Below are 19027 nucleotides of genomic sequence, written 5' to 3' on the forward strand. Positions count from 1 at the left end.
ACGTGGGGTTCATCTATCGCTTATAATAATCAATAACACATGGCATCATAATCATCCTTAGAGGACTAACGTTAGTAACTGTGTGACAAATATCAGAGCAAATGTACATTTCTCATTTATAATCATTAGAACTACTGTGCTGTGCTGACTCATTAGACTTTAAAATACCTATGATTCTAGACTTCACATTGGCCAAGTTTGGTAGAGCACTTGTTAGGGTTTAAGGCCCCAGAGTTCAGTTCCCAGCCTCACCGAAGCCATCAGGGAAACAAAATTTAGCGGCATTGTATTTCCTGTCGCCGGCATGAAAGCTCTGGTGCGTAAGCAACACTCCTAAATGTCTTTCACCTTGTAAGTGTCACAACATGTTCATTCCTCCGGAAGATTACAAAAGCTCGTCTTTCACTAATATTCCTCCTATTTGGAAAAGTAGGTTCTTTTTCACTGTTAGTTGCGATGCAACCTGAGCACGTTTTCCGTGAGCACTCCTTCGGAGCTCTTGAATGCTCCTTTCGTGTATTTGAGCACAGCGTTTAGGGTTTGGAGTGTCGCCCTCCACAGCCCGAGAATGCGAAAAACATATGTAACTGGGGGAAAAAAAACCGACCCGTCTTCACATTATTTGCTAAATTTGCTATAGTGGTTAAATTAGAAATAAGGAGGTAGACATGTTACTTGACAGAAAAGAATTTTGAGAGGTTTCGTTTTATTTTTTGAAAATCAGAGAATGTTACCGACTTTGTTTTTGTCAAAAACATTCTACGCTTTAGTGTATACCATGAAATGGAAAACCTATCACAAACACTAGCTAAAAAAGTTCTTGAGGAAAATGGTGGTATTAACCTCCAGGAAAAAAAAATCATTAATGTTGATGTATTTCATTCAATTTTAAACATGTAAGTTTTTTTTTTCTATTGCTAAAAATGGGAAAATGGAGAGATTCTATGTGCCTTTGAGTCACAACATTTATTTAAAAAAAGCACTTCTTTTTCTTTCCTTCTGATTCATTTTTCTAAATAAAAGATAGAACTTGTTTCTTTCTTTTAATTTATTTTTTTTCCTCTTCGCAAAGACGACCCCTTTGGCATACTTTCCTTCCAATCGTGAAATGAGGTGGAAAATCCTCATTTCACAACAGGAAGGACAAATATTGACACAAAGTTAATATTTGTTAGAGGCCTGGAAGCAACTTGAGTATGCACGCACACACACGCACGCACACACACGCAAACACGCACATGCGCACACGCGCACACACCCCCCTCCTTTCCTGGGGTTTAGGTCCATGGGAAATGTAGGCCGAACGGATTTTATGTCCAGGATATTTTCGGAAGGTAACACAGACCCCAAAAACAAGTGCTCCTGTGCACACAAAGGCAACCTGCCTAATCCAATTTCCCCCGCTTCGGGAAGAGCTTCTGTATTTCATCACCACTCTTGTCCATCTTGGGTGCAATTGCATATGCCAAGCCAAGGGGGGGGTCACTCAGCACTCATTAAGGCCTGTCCACTCTTGCCTTTTGGAGACAAATGCCCCCGGGGTGATGGCATGCCCCCCCCACCCCCACAGGCCCTATCGCTTATCTATTCACATTGATTATCAAAGTCAGCTGTGGCCAGACCATGCCTTTTCTCCCCCTTCTCTCAGCCCCTCTTACAAGCACCCCCGCCTGGATTTTCATGAGGAAATAATCAGATTAGGCCTTTCACGGTGAGTTCATATGGAGTTCCCTTTCTCCAGTGTGCTACTAACTGAATAAACGTGTTTAGTGGTAAATTGTAAATGACATTATGATTACCAAAGCCAGCATGGTTTCATTTAGAAGTGATCAGAATTTGGACCACAAACATCATGGCTGGCGAAGTGGGAAGAGAAGAGACAAAAACAGGTCAGAAAGATAATCGTTACTCAAAAGTAAACATCCTACCAAGAGAAAGAGACAAAGAAAGAAATCTGCGGGGAAGGAAGCGCTGGGGAGCTGTTGAGGAGGCCTCTGGACGGCCCTTGGGGGCTGGGTTGCTGCCGGCGGGGCCCAGGATTGCACTGGGAGACCCAGGACGCTGTCAGGAGGCAGCCTGTGTTCTCTGCAACAATTACGAACTAGGCCCGCTCAGCGATCGCAGGACCCCAGGACTGATTAACCCTGGAGAAGCTGTGGGAAAATGATAGTGACAACCCATCTCTTCCTCAGTGCAGAATTCCGGCGAAATTAAGTCGGAAGCTCTGACTTACAAAGACCAGGCTTTCAAGTCTGGCTGGAAAACTTAGTGCTGAAAGTGACTGATGGATAAGATTTGGGCTGTCGCATTGGTTAAGTCTGTGACTCTTCGTTGTATGCTCCTGATAAAATATTGATGAAATATGATAAAATTGATATTGATATCATACGATTGATATTGAACTTGTTATCATGTTGATAAATATGGTAAACTATTGATGCGAAAGACAAAATAATAACATGAAAAGCCAAATTAGCTCTTGACAAAAATGTGATTTGATGATAAAGAAAAACCTTCCCTTAGTAACAATACCACTCAGCACACCTGAATCTCACATCTACACCCAGCCACAAAGGGAAGTTGTCTAGATGGAGTTTCACCTTGCCAGAGACACAGGCAACATTTTTTAAGGTATTTCTTCTCCTCCCCTCTCTTCCTCCTCCTTACTGCTCAGTAATTATGCTGAGTCAAAAGGGCTGTGACTCGATTTTTCTGTCTCGAAGCTATGAATAATTAAACTCATCATGAAGATGGTTTGAATAAATGTAAATATAGAAGGAAGGAAAGAATGAATTTCCTGGCTTATGTAACTGTACCCTTCTATATATCACCTTTACAATAACAATAAAAAATATATTATTAAATAAGACTGTAAGAAGGAAGAAATGAAGCAAGGGTAAAGGAAGAACAAGAAGGAAGGGAGGAAAAGGGAAAGAAGAAGGGAGGGAGAGAGAAAAAAAAGAATGGAAGAAAGGAAGGGGTAAGGAAGGAAAAATGAAAGAAAGAAAGAAAGGGAAAGAAGGAAGGGAAATGTAAAGGTGGGAGGAAGAAAGGAAGGGAGGAAGGAAAGGAGGAGAGAAGGAAGGAAAGATCACTTTTCTGGTGTGGAAGTTAAGACTTCTTATTCTACTCTGTTCCCTTTCCTGGAACGCTTCTGTTAATCTATGGGCTTCCCTTCAGACATCTCTGTACCTAAAGCTCTCCTAAGTAAATGTGTGCGTGGGTAGATACATTTATGCACAGCCTTGAATTAACTCATCCCTCTCGCTAGGTGTGTCTGAGGCCTCTGTTCACCCATTCTTCCCAGGACAAACAGACTTGTGCAGATGATCATGGTTAGATCTTAGGGTCTCCATTTACAGAAATGCCTCCGAAGGATCCTAATTTGCTAGGAGTCCTAACAACATGCTTTTGTGCATCTATGCTTTGCTTAAAAAAAATCTTTAAAAATCAACCATACGTACTGAAGAGCTAGGTAGTGAAGGATTATAAAAATCATATACATATATAATTGACTGTTGATGAGTTACGTTAGCCAAGGGGATGTTGCGTTGGGTATATGTGTGATCTGAGTTTAGTGGGTTGTGGGTTTTACGGTTCACCATCATTTCTCTACGAAATTACTTCTAGACATGTGTGCCCCCTCCCAGTGTGTGTCCCGCCGCGGGGACCCCCTCAGTGTGACATCAGCATTGCGAAGTGACAGCTGGAGTGGATGGAGCGTGGGAAGCGATTGTAACCCAGATATCACAGCTCGGACACAAGAGACACTTCCCAAGAAACTCCTCACCCTTAACCATAATGCCACACACTGGTTGGTACATTCCTATAATGAGTTGCGAAGCTGAGTGAGACTCTCAACAACGTCCAGTGCTGGAAAGCAAACGGTTATGGACTAGGCTGAAGGAAAGGTAGAATGATGGAAGCCCTTCGTAGGCCGCACACAAGCTCCGCCTCCTTCCAGCTCCAGGGGGGAGGAGAGCCAGCCCTGTCAGGTCCACCTGCTCTGCTTCTCCTTAGAATCACGAGAAGCTTGTTCTGTTAGCCACCACTCCTTCTGCCATCAGCCTTTCCCTTCTTTTTACGATCAGTTCTCTCTTATCTTCACCTTGGGTTTAAATAATGTGATGTTTCTTTTCTTCCGGTCCATTTATAGAAACTGAATTATGTTAGGAATGCATTTGTTGTTTTCATAATTCTGTTTTGTCGTGCACACCAGACTGCTTTCCTGTGATAACAATAAAGGCTCTTTTAAAGAGACTCATTCTTTCTTCAACCCACATTATGGATTTCTCTTATCCAGAATTTTTCATTATCAAAACGCAGAGACATTTTCTGCCAGCAGCAGCCTTGCACTTCAAGAGATGACTGTGCAATCGGGGGTGGGGGGTTGTCTTGTTTGTTTTCTGTCTGTTTCCTTTATTCAAGGAAGATTTCCTCCTTTAGTCGTGAGGTGTGTAATACTGGAAGTCCGCTCCCCAGGTCCTCCTCCTTGTAAAGAGCTGGAGGAAATCACCTCACCATCAGCATTCCTACACGACGGTCAAAGAAACTAGACTTTGGAGAGGCATAGAGCTAGACTAAATTTATTTTTCATAAGCTTGCCCAGCCTTAAAACAATTTACTATGTTTTTTTTTTTCCACCAATGATTTATTTAAAGTAGCAAATATCTGCGACCTTTGCAGTGTAGAAGTAACTCCTGCTAGCAAAAAGGCAGTCCTGGCCAGCTCTCTTAGGCTGATGTTGCTCTGCTAGAGTGTGTGTGTGTGCGTGTGCGTGTGTGTGTGTGTGATTTTTTTTATTGAAACATATTTCTTCAACTTTATGAAATGCGTAATAGTCATTCAATACAAGTTTACAATGTGTGATAATCAAATCAAGGTACCAAGCCTTCCCATGTCTTCAGACATGAATCATTTTTATGTGGGGAATTTTTAGGCTGTCTTTTCCTAGTCATTTTGAAATACACTGCAGACAGTTTTAACCAATACGCTATGATAAAGACAAACCACATGTTTTTTTTTAATTATAGATTGTGTTTTGCATGATGTTATTCCTAGAAAGCAAACTTTATAGGGTATATGATTTCACATAAAAAGAGTTCTTTGGTGGAGAAAGATGGCGGGGGGGGAATGATAGACGGGGTGAGATTGATCATAACCTGATTTCTGGGATTGGAACTACTTTGTATAACCACCTAATAAAAATAGATTTAAAACGAATAAAATAGGAAGCATTAAAAATAAGTACTTAGGAAAAATAAAATATTATTGCTGAAATAAAACATTTTAGCAGGGAGTCAGATAAAATATACACGGCTAGGTAATAAATTAATAACCTTGAAGAAATAATAAATAAAAAGCTCAAAACTGGTTTAGAAAAATAAAGTTCTTTGGGCTGGGTGCTGGTGGCGCACGCCTGTAATCCCAGTTACTCAGGAGGCTGAGATCTGACGATCGCAATTCGAAGCCAGCCCAAGGGGACAAGTCCCCGTGAGACGCAGATCTCTAATTAACCACCAGAAAACTGGAAGTGGCGCTGTGGCTCAACATCGTAGAGCACCAGCCTTGAGCGAAAAGAGCTGTCAGGGACAGCACCCAGGCTCTGAATTCAAGCTCCGCACATGACAAATACAAGTTCCTCAGTCAAGAATCTTGTAATTAAAGAAATAATTTAAACACTTGTACACTTATGTAGGATCAAAATGAATGTCTCATTAGAGAAAAAGAGGATGAAAATAGTTTACCATAAGTTATCTCAGTTGACATTGATATCTTAATTCACATTCTGGTCCCAGGATGGCTTTTATTTTATTTTATTTTCCAGTATAGCTTTGCTAATGCTAACATATGTCTATAAATGATGTGTTTGAGTCTTTACAAGCTACCTCTTATTCCATTGTCTTGAATATTTTTATACCCATCTCCTTACCCCTTTTCAAAAGGTCACACGTCTGATGTGATGCTATTAAATACACATGGACTCCGCTGTCGGCACCTGGTTTCCGAGGAGGAAGACTTTTATTTTTTTGTGCTGGGCATAAAATCATCTAGGCCCTCACGCTTGCTGAGCCTCTATTCCCTAAAACTCTTCCAGATAATGACACAGAGGAATCTCTTACTAGTTGATTTTTCAAACAAAGAATCCCTTAGACCGTCTGCTTCTGGAGGGATTGGCCCTTCTGGAATACCACTGCCGAGATATTTGAAATGTCCTCGGTGACAGAAACCGTTCTGCTCGAATGGGGGGACCTTTGGTGGACTCCTGACCGCTGATTGGGGCAGGGGTTTGACTGGAGGGTTTGTTCACTCTGCCCCTCTGCAATGAGGGTGGGAGGGGGCCTGAGGTCAGTCAGTCACCAGTGACCCACGACTTGACCAATCTACCTTCACAGCCAAGTCTTCCTGGAAGCCTACGAGGGCAGGGTTCAGAAGGCTTGGGATGGCCGGGCACAGGGAGGTGGAGGTCCCGGCTGGGCAGGCCCGGGCTCCCTACTTCACTCTGCGTGTCTCTTCCATTCTATTGTTGTTACCTATCTTGTGCGGTGTGCTCTGTGATAAATGGGTGGACATCAGGCATCGTCCAGCATTCCGCAAACCGCTCAGGCCAATGAATGGGACCCGACTGCAGGAGCCCGGATGTGCAGCCGGTTGATGAGGAGAACGAGTCACTTCTGGGAACTTAGGGTTAGCACGTGGGGTCGTGTAGACCTGAGCCTGTCCCCCGCGGGACTGGGTGTGAACTCCGAGGGTCATTGTGGGGTACTCAATTGGCCTCATCCGTGGGCAGAATCACCCATTTCGGTGAAGTATATGCCGTGTTGTTTAATTATGCTGGAGTGGAAAAACAAGTTTGTTTCCATCAAGAGCCCTTAGTAATTATTTTCACTTTGTACTTATTATTTTGTTACTAATTTTAAATAGCATGTAAGCATATATTTATGTATGAAATTGCTTTATTTGTTTACTGGTGCTGGTCCCGGCGCTCTTGAACTCAGGTCTTAGGCTCTGTTCCTGGGCCACAGCTCCACTTCCACTTGTTTTTTTGTCCGTGATTAATTGGAGCTGAGAGTCTCATGGCCTTTCCTGCCTGCGCTGGCTTCGAGCCACTCCCCTCAGGTCTCAGCCTCCTGAGTAGCTAGGATGACAGGCACGAGCCACTGGCACTGGGCTTAAAAAGTTACTGCTTAATGCATGCAGCTCTTCCTGTTTTGCCCAAGGTGCTTTTGGACCGGTCAGGGTTGAGGGCATCTAGCTGCCGAATCCATACGTCGCGTTACAGACGGTGGCGGCCGGGGCGTGCGCTGTCTTTTAGAGGCCTCACCTGTTTGTTTGCTCTTCCTCGGCAGGTGTGTTTAGAGAAGAGCGGAGGTGCACATCTCCATGGCCGGCGCAGAGCTTCATCTGCAGGGAGGCTGACCGCGTGGTCCTGCTTCTCACCAGCGCCGAGGTCACCTGGGCAAACCGGAAGTCGTATCCTGTCGTCTCCGTGACTAATGGCTTTGTGGACACATTTAGCAGCGCCCAGGCCGGTACCGGCTGCCCTTCCTCTGGCTCTGTGTCTACTTTCTATTCCATTTTACCCACCAGGCAAACCACCAGAGTCTGCTTTGTGGATCAGACCCCTCAAAGTTTGCAGTTTCTTCTATTGGGGAACAGCAATACCTCCAAACTTCTCTTGGCTCTGTTCTACCATGAGCTCCAGAGTCCCAATGTTTTCTTAAGGGGCGGTCTCATTCCACCTGTTGTTGTACAGTCAGTTTCCTCATTGCTGGAGGAGTCAGTGGGCGCCAACTATTTCAGTGTCATGGACAACCTCTTGTACGTCGTTCTGCAAGGAGAGGAGCCCATTGAAATACGCACAGGGGTGTCCATCCACGTGGCCTTCACGGTGACAGGTGCACCCCCTGGGAAAGGCTGGGACGTGGTGATGTTGGAAAGGCTCGTGGATTTCCTACGGATCCACCCGAGCCAACTCCGCTTTACCCACAAGATGCCTGGCGACGAGGGGACCTTAAGAGCCATTGCTGACAGCGGAGCGAAGAGAAAGCATGCTTGCCCAACCGTCTCGTGTGCCGGTTATTCTAGAAGAGTTGGTCTGCGTAGACCACTTGGGGTGGAAAGGCGCCCATCCAGGGTCTCGCCACCTACCACGGTGGAAACTGTCTCAAAAGTGTTTGTCACCGAAATCGGCGATCCCTTGGCAGTAAGGAGGACGGGAGAGACTCTGTCCTTGTCAAGCGCCAAACTGCAGGATTTGGCTGGCCAGCTCATCACTGCTCAGCAGACGGGGGAGCTGGAGGCTGTCCTCAGTGTGACCGTGGGGGCCTTGCTGGTGACCCGGCCAGAGGGAGTCACGGGCCACGGGTAAGTACTGCTGATCACACCCAGCCCTGGCCAGGGCCCAGAGAGGCACCTGACCCGGGACCACCGGGCCCTTCTGCTTCCTTTAGGCACCAATAAGAGCCCCAGGAGCGACTTCAAGATTTAAATGATCCACTTTCAGTGTCATTATTACATCCGCATTCTTCATGATGACGCTACTTCCCACGGGTCAGAAGACTGTATTTATTTGTTGGTGTTTTAGAGTGGAAAGAATGTAGGAAGAGATTTTTTTTTCTTAAGTAACTTGGTTTTATAACCCATTCACTCTTGTTTATATTCGTTAATTTATATTAATTATATTAATTATTATTAGTTATTAATTTATATTAAGATTGTGGGGATGCTATGGTTAAAAAAAGATGCTCTATGCTGATGCTATCGCTCTCTTACTTGGGGGTAGTGCTAATAAGCAATGAATTGATATTTAGTATGGAGGAATCACTTCTATACAACTACCTCTCGAAGAAGTGAGGTGGACCACAAGTGAAAGAGAGAGCCAAGCCTAAAGGAGGCCCCCCCTTTTTGAGAGATAGCCACTGTCTTTCCAGGCGCCACCTCAGTGTTTTTCTAGTGTGTGTTCTCTGAGTTTGCAATGGACATAGCTAATCTCCTTTCTGTTAACACACCCTGATACGCATGGAAGATGGAAAGAAAACTCTTAACAACTTATTGGGGTTCTGGTTTGTTTGAAGGTCTTCAGAAATCCTTAGCTTAGAATGAACCTGTACTTATAGTTCCTGATATGTTTCATAGGCTACTGAATCTCAGATTTAAAAAAAAAATTCTAGCCACCAAGCTTTTACCCTGTTAGTGTATTATTATATTATACATAAGAATGTGAAACACCAGGAATCTGAAACTTTTTGCAGCAGCGCATATTAGCTTATGTTTGTTTACATGGTATTATTTCCTTTAGCCTAATTTCATTTAGGTGTCACTATTTCATTGTAAGTGTATTCTGCCTAAATCGGAAAAAGTTTAGCCCGCTGCTTAATTGTATTCAGATTTATACTACAGATCATTTCTAATAAGTGACCACTATAAAATGCTTAATTTATAAATTACATATACAAGAAGTCTTAGTGAATGCTCACACTAGAAAGAGAGAAAAGTCATTGTGTAGGAAACAAATGAGATGCACTAGAAGGAAAATCCAGAGGGGACTGGCAGGAAGGTTGGGTAGATCACACACGTGTGAGAAGCCTGTTGCTCATTGTCATGACGAAGGGACAGCTTTGGGGGGAAAGATCACTGGATTCACTGTTGGTCCAAGCATTTCTGCTTCATAAGAAACTGCTGAGTGTGTATATTATGGTATTGATCTCCTGTTGCAATGTGTTATAGTCTCTCTCTCTCTCTCTCCTATTATTTTAAGACAAATTTGCAAGACATAAGGCAAAAAGTAAATCTTCTGAAGCTATAGAAAAGCCACTTATAAAACAGACCTGAGCAAGTCTCTGTCGAGTAAGAAATACCCTACCGTCTGGAACAGAGTGAGACTTAGCAAGCCTCCCCATGTTCTACGAGTTGCAGGAGGTGGCCAACAGTGTGGGAACTCTGCCCTATGCAGACCCCCAAGGACAATTCTGTTTCCATCTGCTTTGATCAGTGTCAGCAGGGACTTCCGCTGAGCCCACTGGGGAACCATCCAGCAGCAAATGCACTGAGGCAGAGACAGAAGGGATGGCTGGAGGGACAAAGCAGCCAGGGTTCTCAAAGGCTCCACTTGCTCATTTCCTGGGACTGTGTGTATCTCAACACACGGGGCCACACTGGGTTGTTGTACTGCCAGGAGAGGGGTCCTTACTTCCAAGAATCTACCAGCTCTCCGCCCACTTCCTAAGCCAATCGTATGCTGTAAGTTCCCCTCTGTACCCGCCTCTCCATCAGCATCTGGCTCTATGCTTTCAGTGCTCAGTCCCATGTGCCCACTTTCTACTCTGCAGAACTTTATGGACCTTGGTTGCCAGGTGTGGTCTTCTCCTCCTCCTCCTCCTCTTCTTCTTCTTCTTCTTCTTCTTCTTCTTCTTCTTCTTCTTCTTCTTCTTCTTCTTCTTCTTCTTCTTCTTCTTCTTCTTCTTCTTCTTCATTTCCTCCTCCTTCTCCTCCTCCTCCTCCTCCTCCTTCTTCTTCTTCCTCTCCTCCTTCTCCTTCTCCTTCTTCTCTCTCTCTTTCTTTCTTTTTTAAATTTATACTATTTTCACTCATGTTTATTCCTTAGGTCATTTTAGTGGTGTTTGTAGAGGGAGAAGAGAGAAACATACATGCAATCTTCCCTTCTCAAGATGGAGGTTCCGATGAGGATGTTATTTCCACCCACGTCTTTTATCGGATGGGAAATGCTGGATGCTGTTTGCTTGTTTTCAGTGGCATCTAGACATTTATTGTTATTTTGTTGTTGTTAGTCATGGGGCTTGAACTCAGGGCCTGGGTGCTGTCCCTGAGCTCTTCCCCTCAAGGCAAGGGCTCTACCACTTTGAGCCACAGCGCCACTTCCAGTTTTTGGGTGGTTAATTAGCAGTAACAGTCTCAGGGACTTTGCTGCCTGGGCTGGCTTTGAACCGTGATCCTCAGATCTCAGCCTCCTGAGTAGCCAGGGTTACAACCAGCGCCCAGCTGGCATTTACTATTTCGAAAGCCTTTCATATCTGTCTTTTCTCTTTCCCTTTCTCTCTCCTCATTCAGTACTATTTCAGAAACAAAAATTTCAACATAATGTTGTCACTTAGTAAAATTAGCTATATGTACACATCTTAGAGAAGTGTCGGTATTGAAATGACAAGGTTTTCGGTAGTTGGCCGACGTCTGGAGGTGGCGTCCCAAAGGAATGCTTCCCTAACCCTTAGAACAGGATCTATGATTCCAGTGTATTACACGTCACAATTAATCTTGGGATGGCAAGATACCCATCCCGGTGGGCCCAGTCAAACATGTACCTTCTTAAAAGATGAAAAGTGTCTCCTGCCATGACAAACAAGGCAGAAGCCAACAGCAGAGCTTTTCTGCGTGTGGGGAAAATGGCTGCCACGGGTTTCCAGTGAAAGAAGGCTTGCAGGTAGATGCATTCCCTAGAGTGGGCCGACAGCCCGTGAGGAAGCGAAGCCCTCAATGCCATCGCTGCCGGGAGAGGAAGTCCACCATGACCCGAACGGGCTCGGGAGTGGATTCCTTCTCCGAGGCTGGCCCCGCGTGGGTCTGTCTGCACTCCTGCCCGAGCGTGCACCTTAGCCCATCAGCGGCCTTGTAAGTGCGGGCTCCTACTCCCCTTAAGGAACACGCTGCGGCGCGGACCTGGAACAGTGAAGGAACCCCCCGGAGTTCCCGCAGGTGATGCAGGTCACCCACGCACCGTTAGAATCTGATGAGCTTGAGGGCAGGGAGCTGCTGGTTGTAGATGCATCAACAACAGAGTACACTGGGACTCATACCTTGTCCACAAGGAAAACGGAAGGAATCAAAGGCTCAGTGGCATAAGACCAATGCTATAAAAACAGTGGTCTGCAAGCTCCTCATTGCAGGATGTGAAATGTACTGATAGCTTTACGAATGAGCACGAATCATCATGAAGGTATGGATGCTCTGTGTTCTTTCCAGTTTAATAAGGATGGCTACCACCCACCATCTAAACTGAACCAAGATAAGATTTATGTGGTGAAGTTCAGATAAATATCATAGATTCAGGAGAGCTACGCTTCTGGGGACTCCTCAAACATTTGAACATCTCACGTCCCAAGTGTTATGCGAATACTATATCATATGGAAATACTTTGTTATCAGGCTCCTAGGAAGGTCTAGAAATTTTTAAATTATTGCATATGTAAAAGCAATATTAATTCAAGTATTTAATGGGAATATGTTATGGCAAATCTCATTCCATCTGTCTCTGTGTCTAGGAAGTGATTCAGTATCAGCTACCATAACAAATTAGTCTAGTTTTCATGAAAATAATGTGAATATATTTTGTCTACGTAAGATTGATTACATAGTAAGAGGTCCAACTTATTATTATATTCCTAAGTAACTTGAACACTTTTCATTCAAAGTAAATGACCAACATTTATCAAGTACTAAAATGTAATTCGTTTAGTTCTTTTTTTTCTATATAACCAATTAAACTCTTCTTTTAGCAAGGCCTTGAGTAATTTCTATTTTCTTCTTGCCAGATTATGACTGTTATAGCTCCATCAGCAGAAACCTGAAATTTTGACTATTTATGTACAGCCTTAAAAATTGAGTCAGATTGTATTTATAAACTGCTTTGTTGAATGGCAACTCCCAAATACAACTATTTAAAGATAACAAAAATTATATACATACACACATATATACATGTACATAGTTAGATTCCATTCTCTTTTATAAAGTATTCGTGCTAGATTTATTATTTTAAATGATTTATTAAAAATACCTGCTTCCCCCAACATTTGCACTTAGTTGATATTATTGGGAGATATGCCATGTATTCTGTGTCTATGTACTTCTGACCTACTGAAACCTACAAGCATGGCTCCTCAAACTCAATTTGAAATAGCAATTTTCAGAAATCACATCCATTTGGTCATAAATATGACAGTAAGCTGTAGCACTCTGCTCAGAGAGTGCACAAGAACTTGAAGTTGACCAGGCCAAGGTGGGTTGTGGCTTTACAGAGACAGTTCATGGCCTTCAAGCAGTGGACCTGCATGCCGAGTGCTGGCTCAGAAAGGGGTTATTATTATTGTAAAAGGCATCAGGGTCTTGAAATGCGCCATGCCTGGAACTATGCGACCGTAACACCCGAGGAAACTATCAGATCGCTAGGAATTCCTTCCATCCATCCTTGACAGACTCGAAGAGAGCGGAATTAGGTTTAACTAGGATCCGTGAGGACTATGAAATGTAAGTGAAGGGTTGTACACCCGCTCAGGAGGATAGCCAGGAAGTGAATTCTTGCCTTTCTTCCTGGGGGGCATCCTGGTGTTTTATCTTTGCCTGTCTCTTAGTGCCTTGAGCGATGTTTGTACATAGTAAGTGGAAGGACAAAAGTTTGATTCCCAGGTGCAGATTTCCTTTGGAATTCAGGTCATCTCGTGGCCCGTATGCACCAGGGCCCCTTATGTAGCCTGTTTAAAACAAGAGAGCCCCACCATGGGTAGGACATTCTGAAATATCCAATCCAAACACGCGGTTCTTTGATAGAACCTGGCTCATGGCATTGAGAAGATTGTGGGGGGGGGGTGGAGGGGTCTGTCTAGCCCTCGGCCACGCTCTCAATCCAGAACAGCCGGCTGAAGCTGAGAAACTCAATAGGATGTCTTTGCTTGTTTGCTGACTGTGCTATGCAAACGGGAGACCCAGCCTCTGCAGGGTAAACATGGCAGATCTGGTAGATTTGAGGGCAAGTGGTAGAAATGAATAGTGGTGATCTCTGAGCTGGGAAATTGCTCTATTCTCTTGATCTTTCTTCTTGATCTTTCACTTAAACATTGGAAGGGGGGAAAAATTCTTTCACATCACCGAGTGGGGATTCGAAGCCATTAAATAGTGGTTAAACCTGGAAGGGACAGAGGGAACTTTCCTGCCCCCCCCAACCCCCCCTTTTTTAAAGTTTGGCTGTAGGTCCTTCTGCCTGCAGGCTACAGTCACATTAGCAGTTGGAAATTGGATAACGACAGCACAATGACAAATCCAGGTTGCTTGCAATAAGTTGCTAATCCCTTTGCTTTAATATTGGAGCAGCCTGTAATGATGTTTGGACATCACTCCGGTTTACTGACGACCCCAGTGGGGCCGGCAATAGAACCTTACAAGTGTCTAACAAGGCGTCAGGTGACTCTGGTCGTCACAGCAACGGACATTGGAATCTAATCTTCCCTCCATCCCTTCTAGCACCCAATAACGCCTAGATTATATAAGTGGCCCATCATTGCTCGGTAACTTGAATCAATTAACGTTAATTCGCACAATGCTATGATGTATTGTGATCACTTTCATCTCAGGGAAGGGGGAGAAATTGCTATAAGTCACCTAAAATGAGGTTGTCTGTGGTGCTGAGGTATTAATTGGGTGTCCATATTAAATGCAAAAGGAGCCCCATTGTGAAAGGAAAGTGGATGAGTGACTCTCTTGGCTGCTATTGACCTATCAGGAGTAGACGGTGCCCTTTTCCTTTGCTTTTATCTATTACAGTTTTCCCTATTGCGTGTCAAGTTGATGTATTATAAAAAATTCATTTGGTGACCTTTCACCCCCTCAGCAGATTAAACAATTTCACTGGGATGGCATCATTAACAGGACGCTGCATTTAATGATGATTTCTCTAAAAGGCCACGGAGATTCGATTTTAAGCTAACAGATTTATTGCACTATTATAACATATCGTAAAAAACGGTACCACCTACGGTCAGGTTTTAGGATGGAAGGTGTTTAAGAGTTTATGTGGAGCTTAAAGTGGTATTACCTTGGGATACGATGTGCAGCAAGTCTCTGCCCTCCAGTGAGAGGCTGTTTACATGTAATAAGAGCTGTTTGCTCACAATAAACTTGAAAGTGTGTCGGGGCGGGCCTTCCTGGGTTACCAGGCAGTTGATTCCCATCCTTCCTCTCCAGACATCAATGAACGCATGTCAGATTCTTTAATGGCCTTTCCGTTTCTTTAACCCAGACTTCTGGCTTGTCTGTACCTACCCCCCATCTGAAAAAGAAAAAAAAAATTAAAGACTAGTGTAGGAGAAAGAACCGGAATCGGCTGGGAATGTCACACCTATCACGTAACTTGAGACCCAGGGAAAGACAGAATTATTAGCATGGATTTTTAGAAATCCGGTTTAAATTGTTCCTTTTAAAATGCGAAAGGAGCCCTAGGCAGGCAGGCTAAGAAAACTCATGAAGGATAGCTGAGGAGGTGCGGGGTGACCTCCCACACTGGGATCTGAGCGCAGAAGTGGGGGTTCAGCTGGCAGACGGCCAAAGGGGTTCCGAGATGACACATCCCCACTCTTCCTCTCCTTTCTGCAACTTGCAGGGCCGAGGGAAAGTGGTCTTCTGGGAGCTTCTTGTTTTCCAATTCATTCTGTTTGTCCTTCCATTGTTTCCTCTTTCAGGACCAATCTCCACGTTTGCCTGACGTAAACCATCTATGACAAATGAATCCTTCATCATTTCTCCCTTACAAATATTTAATTGGAGAATAAGTACATGATGGATTAGGTTTTGTTCTTTTTTTTCAGCAGAAACATTGCTAGAACTTACCCAGGCTGTTTTGAGAATAAGTCACCAATACTTAAGACAGGAGATCTACGTATCTCTGTAACTACCTAGTGTAGCTGCATTTCTGTGGTGTCGGATATGCTTGATGCATAAGTATATAATGTTGTTTTCATAAAGTTGGCTCCATTAACCCACATGCCAAAAAGAAGTGGTAAAAGATGCTTTGAGTTATGAATTATATACCTATTTCAGTACTAAGTTTAGCAGTCCACATCCTTTCAACAAACCCAGAAGCAATGTGACTGCCCGGTCAACCGCTTAGGGCTTTGATCTCTAGTTAACTATTTGTAAAACCTGGAGCAAGTTTCACAAGCCTTGTAATACCTCTTTTCTCCTATATGAGTAAACATGGACCTATCTCATGGTATTAGCTGAAGAAATGCAGTGAGTTTATACCTGGAAAATCTGTACTACTATATGGTGCACAGTTAATGCTCACTCAATATCCTTTCCAAGTGTTATTCTTCACAGGTGCTTCTTGCAAGTAAATCAATCAGTGAATGCCATAGTTACTAGATCCACTTAATGTGAGAACCTTCAAAGAATATAAATAAGAGATGGCTGTCTTGATGATTATGTATGTAGAGGACTCTTCTTCCATCTCTCCCTGTTTGTGTCTAGCAGTGCCATCTTGGGACCTACAGTGGGGTTATTCACACCAGAGTAATTGGAATAGATTACAAAATAGGGGATGAATTTTATTTTTGGGGGAGAGTTTAATGGTATACGAATAAACAGATTTCTACCCTCTAAAGAACATGTATATAGCAATATATAATTATTTGTTATACAGAATGCCATGAAGTTTCTAGAAACCTTACATAATTGCCTATGCCAATATTTTCAGTGGTAATAATGTCCCATGGAAAATGATTACTGCCACGACACGTGTGGCCTTGTTTTATGGTTTTATGTGTCTTTATGTCTGCCAGAAATGCAAGCAGCTCGGGACCTGGGAACGTGGTGTACGTCCGGCCCTGGGCCCTTTCCGTCCTGGTGCAGCCTTCCGATGGAGAAGTGGGGAAGGAACTCCCGGTGCAACCTCAACTTGTTGTTCTGGATGGGCAGGTGAGTGCCCGTCATGGACCGTCACCTACAGCCCAGGTGCTAGGCTGTCACGCGGACACTTCTCCAGAGTGACCCCCGTGGAATCGCCTCCACTTCGCCTGGCTTTTTCTCCTTGCACGTCACCATCTGCCTCTCCCCCAGTTTCCAAATGGGGATCAGGGTTTACCAAAGGTGAAATCCAGACCCATTCTGGAAGCCCACCCCACCGGTCTTCTCTGAAATCTACCCCCCTCCAAGAAGGGTAGACGGCCTCTTCTGAAGAGGTCCTTTTACAGAACAACACAAAGCTTATGTGACCACAAATGCTGTGCCGTGGGGTGGTGTTCTGAACTTCCTTATATGTGGTTGCATGAATCACCAGGAAGTTTCCTTGCACAATCCTAATGTCAGGCATTTGTATTTGTATCTTCGGAAGCCAAGCTTTCCCCTCTCTCCCCCCGTTTCCAGAGTCGAAGGGTGGAGTCGCTGGGGACGCCTTCCGTGCCTTGGAGCATCTCGGTTTCCCTGGAAGGGACAGCGGATTCAGTGCTGAAAGGCAGGTGACTTGCGGAAGCCACACACCACGCGTGGCCTTGCTTTCGTCTACACCACAAGGCCCCATGTGGGAGTGGCTTGTGGTTGTAGAGATCTGCATCCCTTGTCCTTCTGGGAGGACACAAGTGTTTGCTTGCTCATCTGTCTGGTATCTTGTGTACAGAACACCGTTATCCAGGCCCGAGGGCTACACGCAGATACCTGCGTCTGATTCTAATTCAGGTCCCAGCCTTGGACACCACTGGATTAAGTTTCCCCCTTTATGTCTCAGGCGAGGTGGTGAATGGCAAGACCAGAGGCTGGGAGGCTGGCTCTGGCCGTGTCTCGAGCACATCAGCACCCACTGAGAGTTCATGGCGTTCAGTCCTTCCAAGGATGTATCTTCTGTATCTCCTCCTCCAGTTAGTGGTGCCGCCATCTTGTGAACAGAAAGAGGAAACGCTGGCATAGTCAGTCTCTCCTCTCTCTGGATGCTCTTCCGGCTCCCCAGTGTTCTTAGGGTGGATGCCTGTGTGGTAGCATCATCAAGTGGCATCCCTGGTGACCATGGCGTCCTTGGTACAATGTGGTTGTGGTGGTGAAATAGAAGTGCTTCCTCCCCAGGTAATGAAGAACCAGTGCAGTCTTCCAGGTCTGCACATGCGTAGAGAGAAGCCACCACCATGCCCGGTGGTAGTTCAGTTCTAGGAGTGCACCCCGAGGTAGGGACGGATTGACATCGTGTCAGCGTGCCGTGACCAAGAACAGGGGGGCTTAGAGGAACATCCCCAAAGCATTTCCTATACAGCACTGGAGTAGACAGTCAGAAAGTGGAACTAGGGGAACCATTTCATCTAAGTTGTAACAGTGAGAAAATGGATTTAAAATGTATTCCACAAATTCAGACTGGCCAAAATAATAATTTTAAGATAGCTGATGGAAAGTACTTTTAGAAAGGAAAGTATCCTCATTTAGAAATGGAAAGTACTTTTAGAAAGGGAAGTGTCCTTTCATTAGGATAGCTCTCCTAAAAAAGTTCTTTTGGGATAATCTAATTAAAAGTATGAAGTGGATGTATATTGTCTGTTGGTTGAATTCAGAGTTGTGAATGCCTCTGTGTGTGTGTGTGTGTGTGTGTGTGTGTGTGTGTGTGTGTGTGTTGGTCCTGAGGTTTGAACTCAGAGCTTGGGTACTGTCCCTGAACCTTTTTGCTCAAGGCTAGCACTCTGCCACTTGATCCACAGCTCCACTTCCAGCTTTTTAAAAAAAAACTCATTGACATAAGAGTCTCATAGACTGTCCTGCCCATGCTGGCTTTGAACCGTGATCCCCACATCTCCTGAGTAGCTGGGATTATAGGCGTGAGGCTCTGGTGTCCAGATGTTGAAGGACTTTTACCAGAATGTAGGACCCGAGCACGTCTCAGAAGCAAGTCTTCCCAATGCTGTTTTAGATTAACAAGATGTTGTGTCCACTTAGCTGTTGTTTAAGATAAAAAAAAATGTTTTCAGGACATGAATATTAGAGACATATGTCTCTTTATAAATAAAGCAACAAAATAGGAAGACAAGTATCCATTTTCAGAATCATCATTTAACCCCACCACACTGCTGCCGAGGGGGAGAGGCAGGGAGTCCCGTGAACTTTCGCACATGCTTCTGGAAATGCAGCTTTCAGTCCTGCCTTTGCGGCCTCTTGACAGGCAGGTCCCTACTCAGGAGTCATTGGTAATTTTTAATTATTATGGTGACTGCTTATTTTTTTCTTATAATAGGTCAAACATCCTATACACATTTGAGGTCTATTGATAATT

General features: G+C 44.3%; 1 protein-coding gene across 1 annotated transcript in view; it reads left to right on the forward strand.

Annotated features, from left to right (window-relative positions):
• Window positions 1–19027, forward strand: part of Pkhd1 (PKHD1 ciliary IPT domain containing fibrocystin/polyductin) — a 268602-nt gene that overhangs the window by 232383 nt on the left and 17192 nt on the right. The window contains exons 59-61 of the mRNA XM_048347537.1: window positions 7350–8367; window positions 16566–16701; window positions 17149–17236. Coding sequence (XP_048203494.1) covers window positions 7350–8367; window positions 16566–16701; window positions 17149–17236 — 1242 coding nt within the window. The remainder of the gene's footprint in view (window positions 1–7349; window positions 8368–16565; window positions 16702–17148; window positions 17237–19027) is intronic.

Source organism: Perognathus longimembris, chromosome 6 (assembly GCF_023159225.1).
Source record: "Perognathus longimembris pacificus isolate PPM17 chromosome 6, ASM2315922v1, whole genome shotgun sequence".
NCBI classification, from domain to species: domain Eukaryota; kingdom Metazoa; phylum Chordata; class Mammalia; order Rodentia; family Heteromyidae; genus Perognathus; species Perognathus longimembris.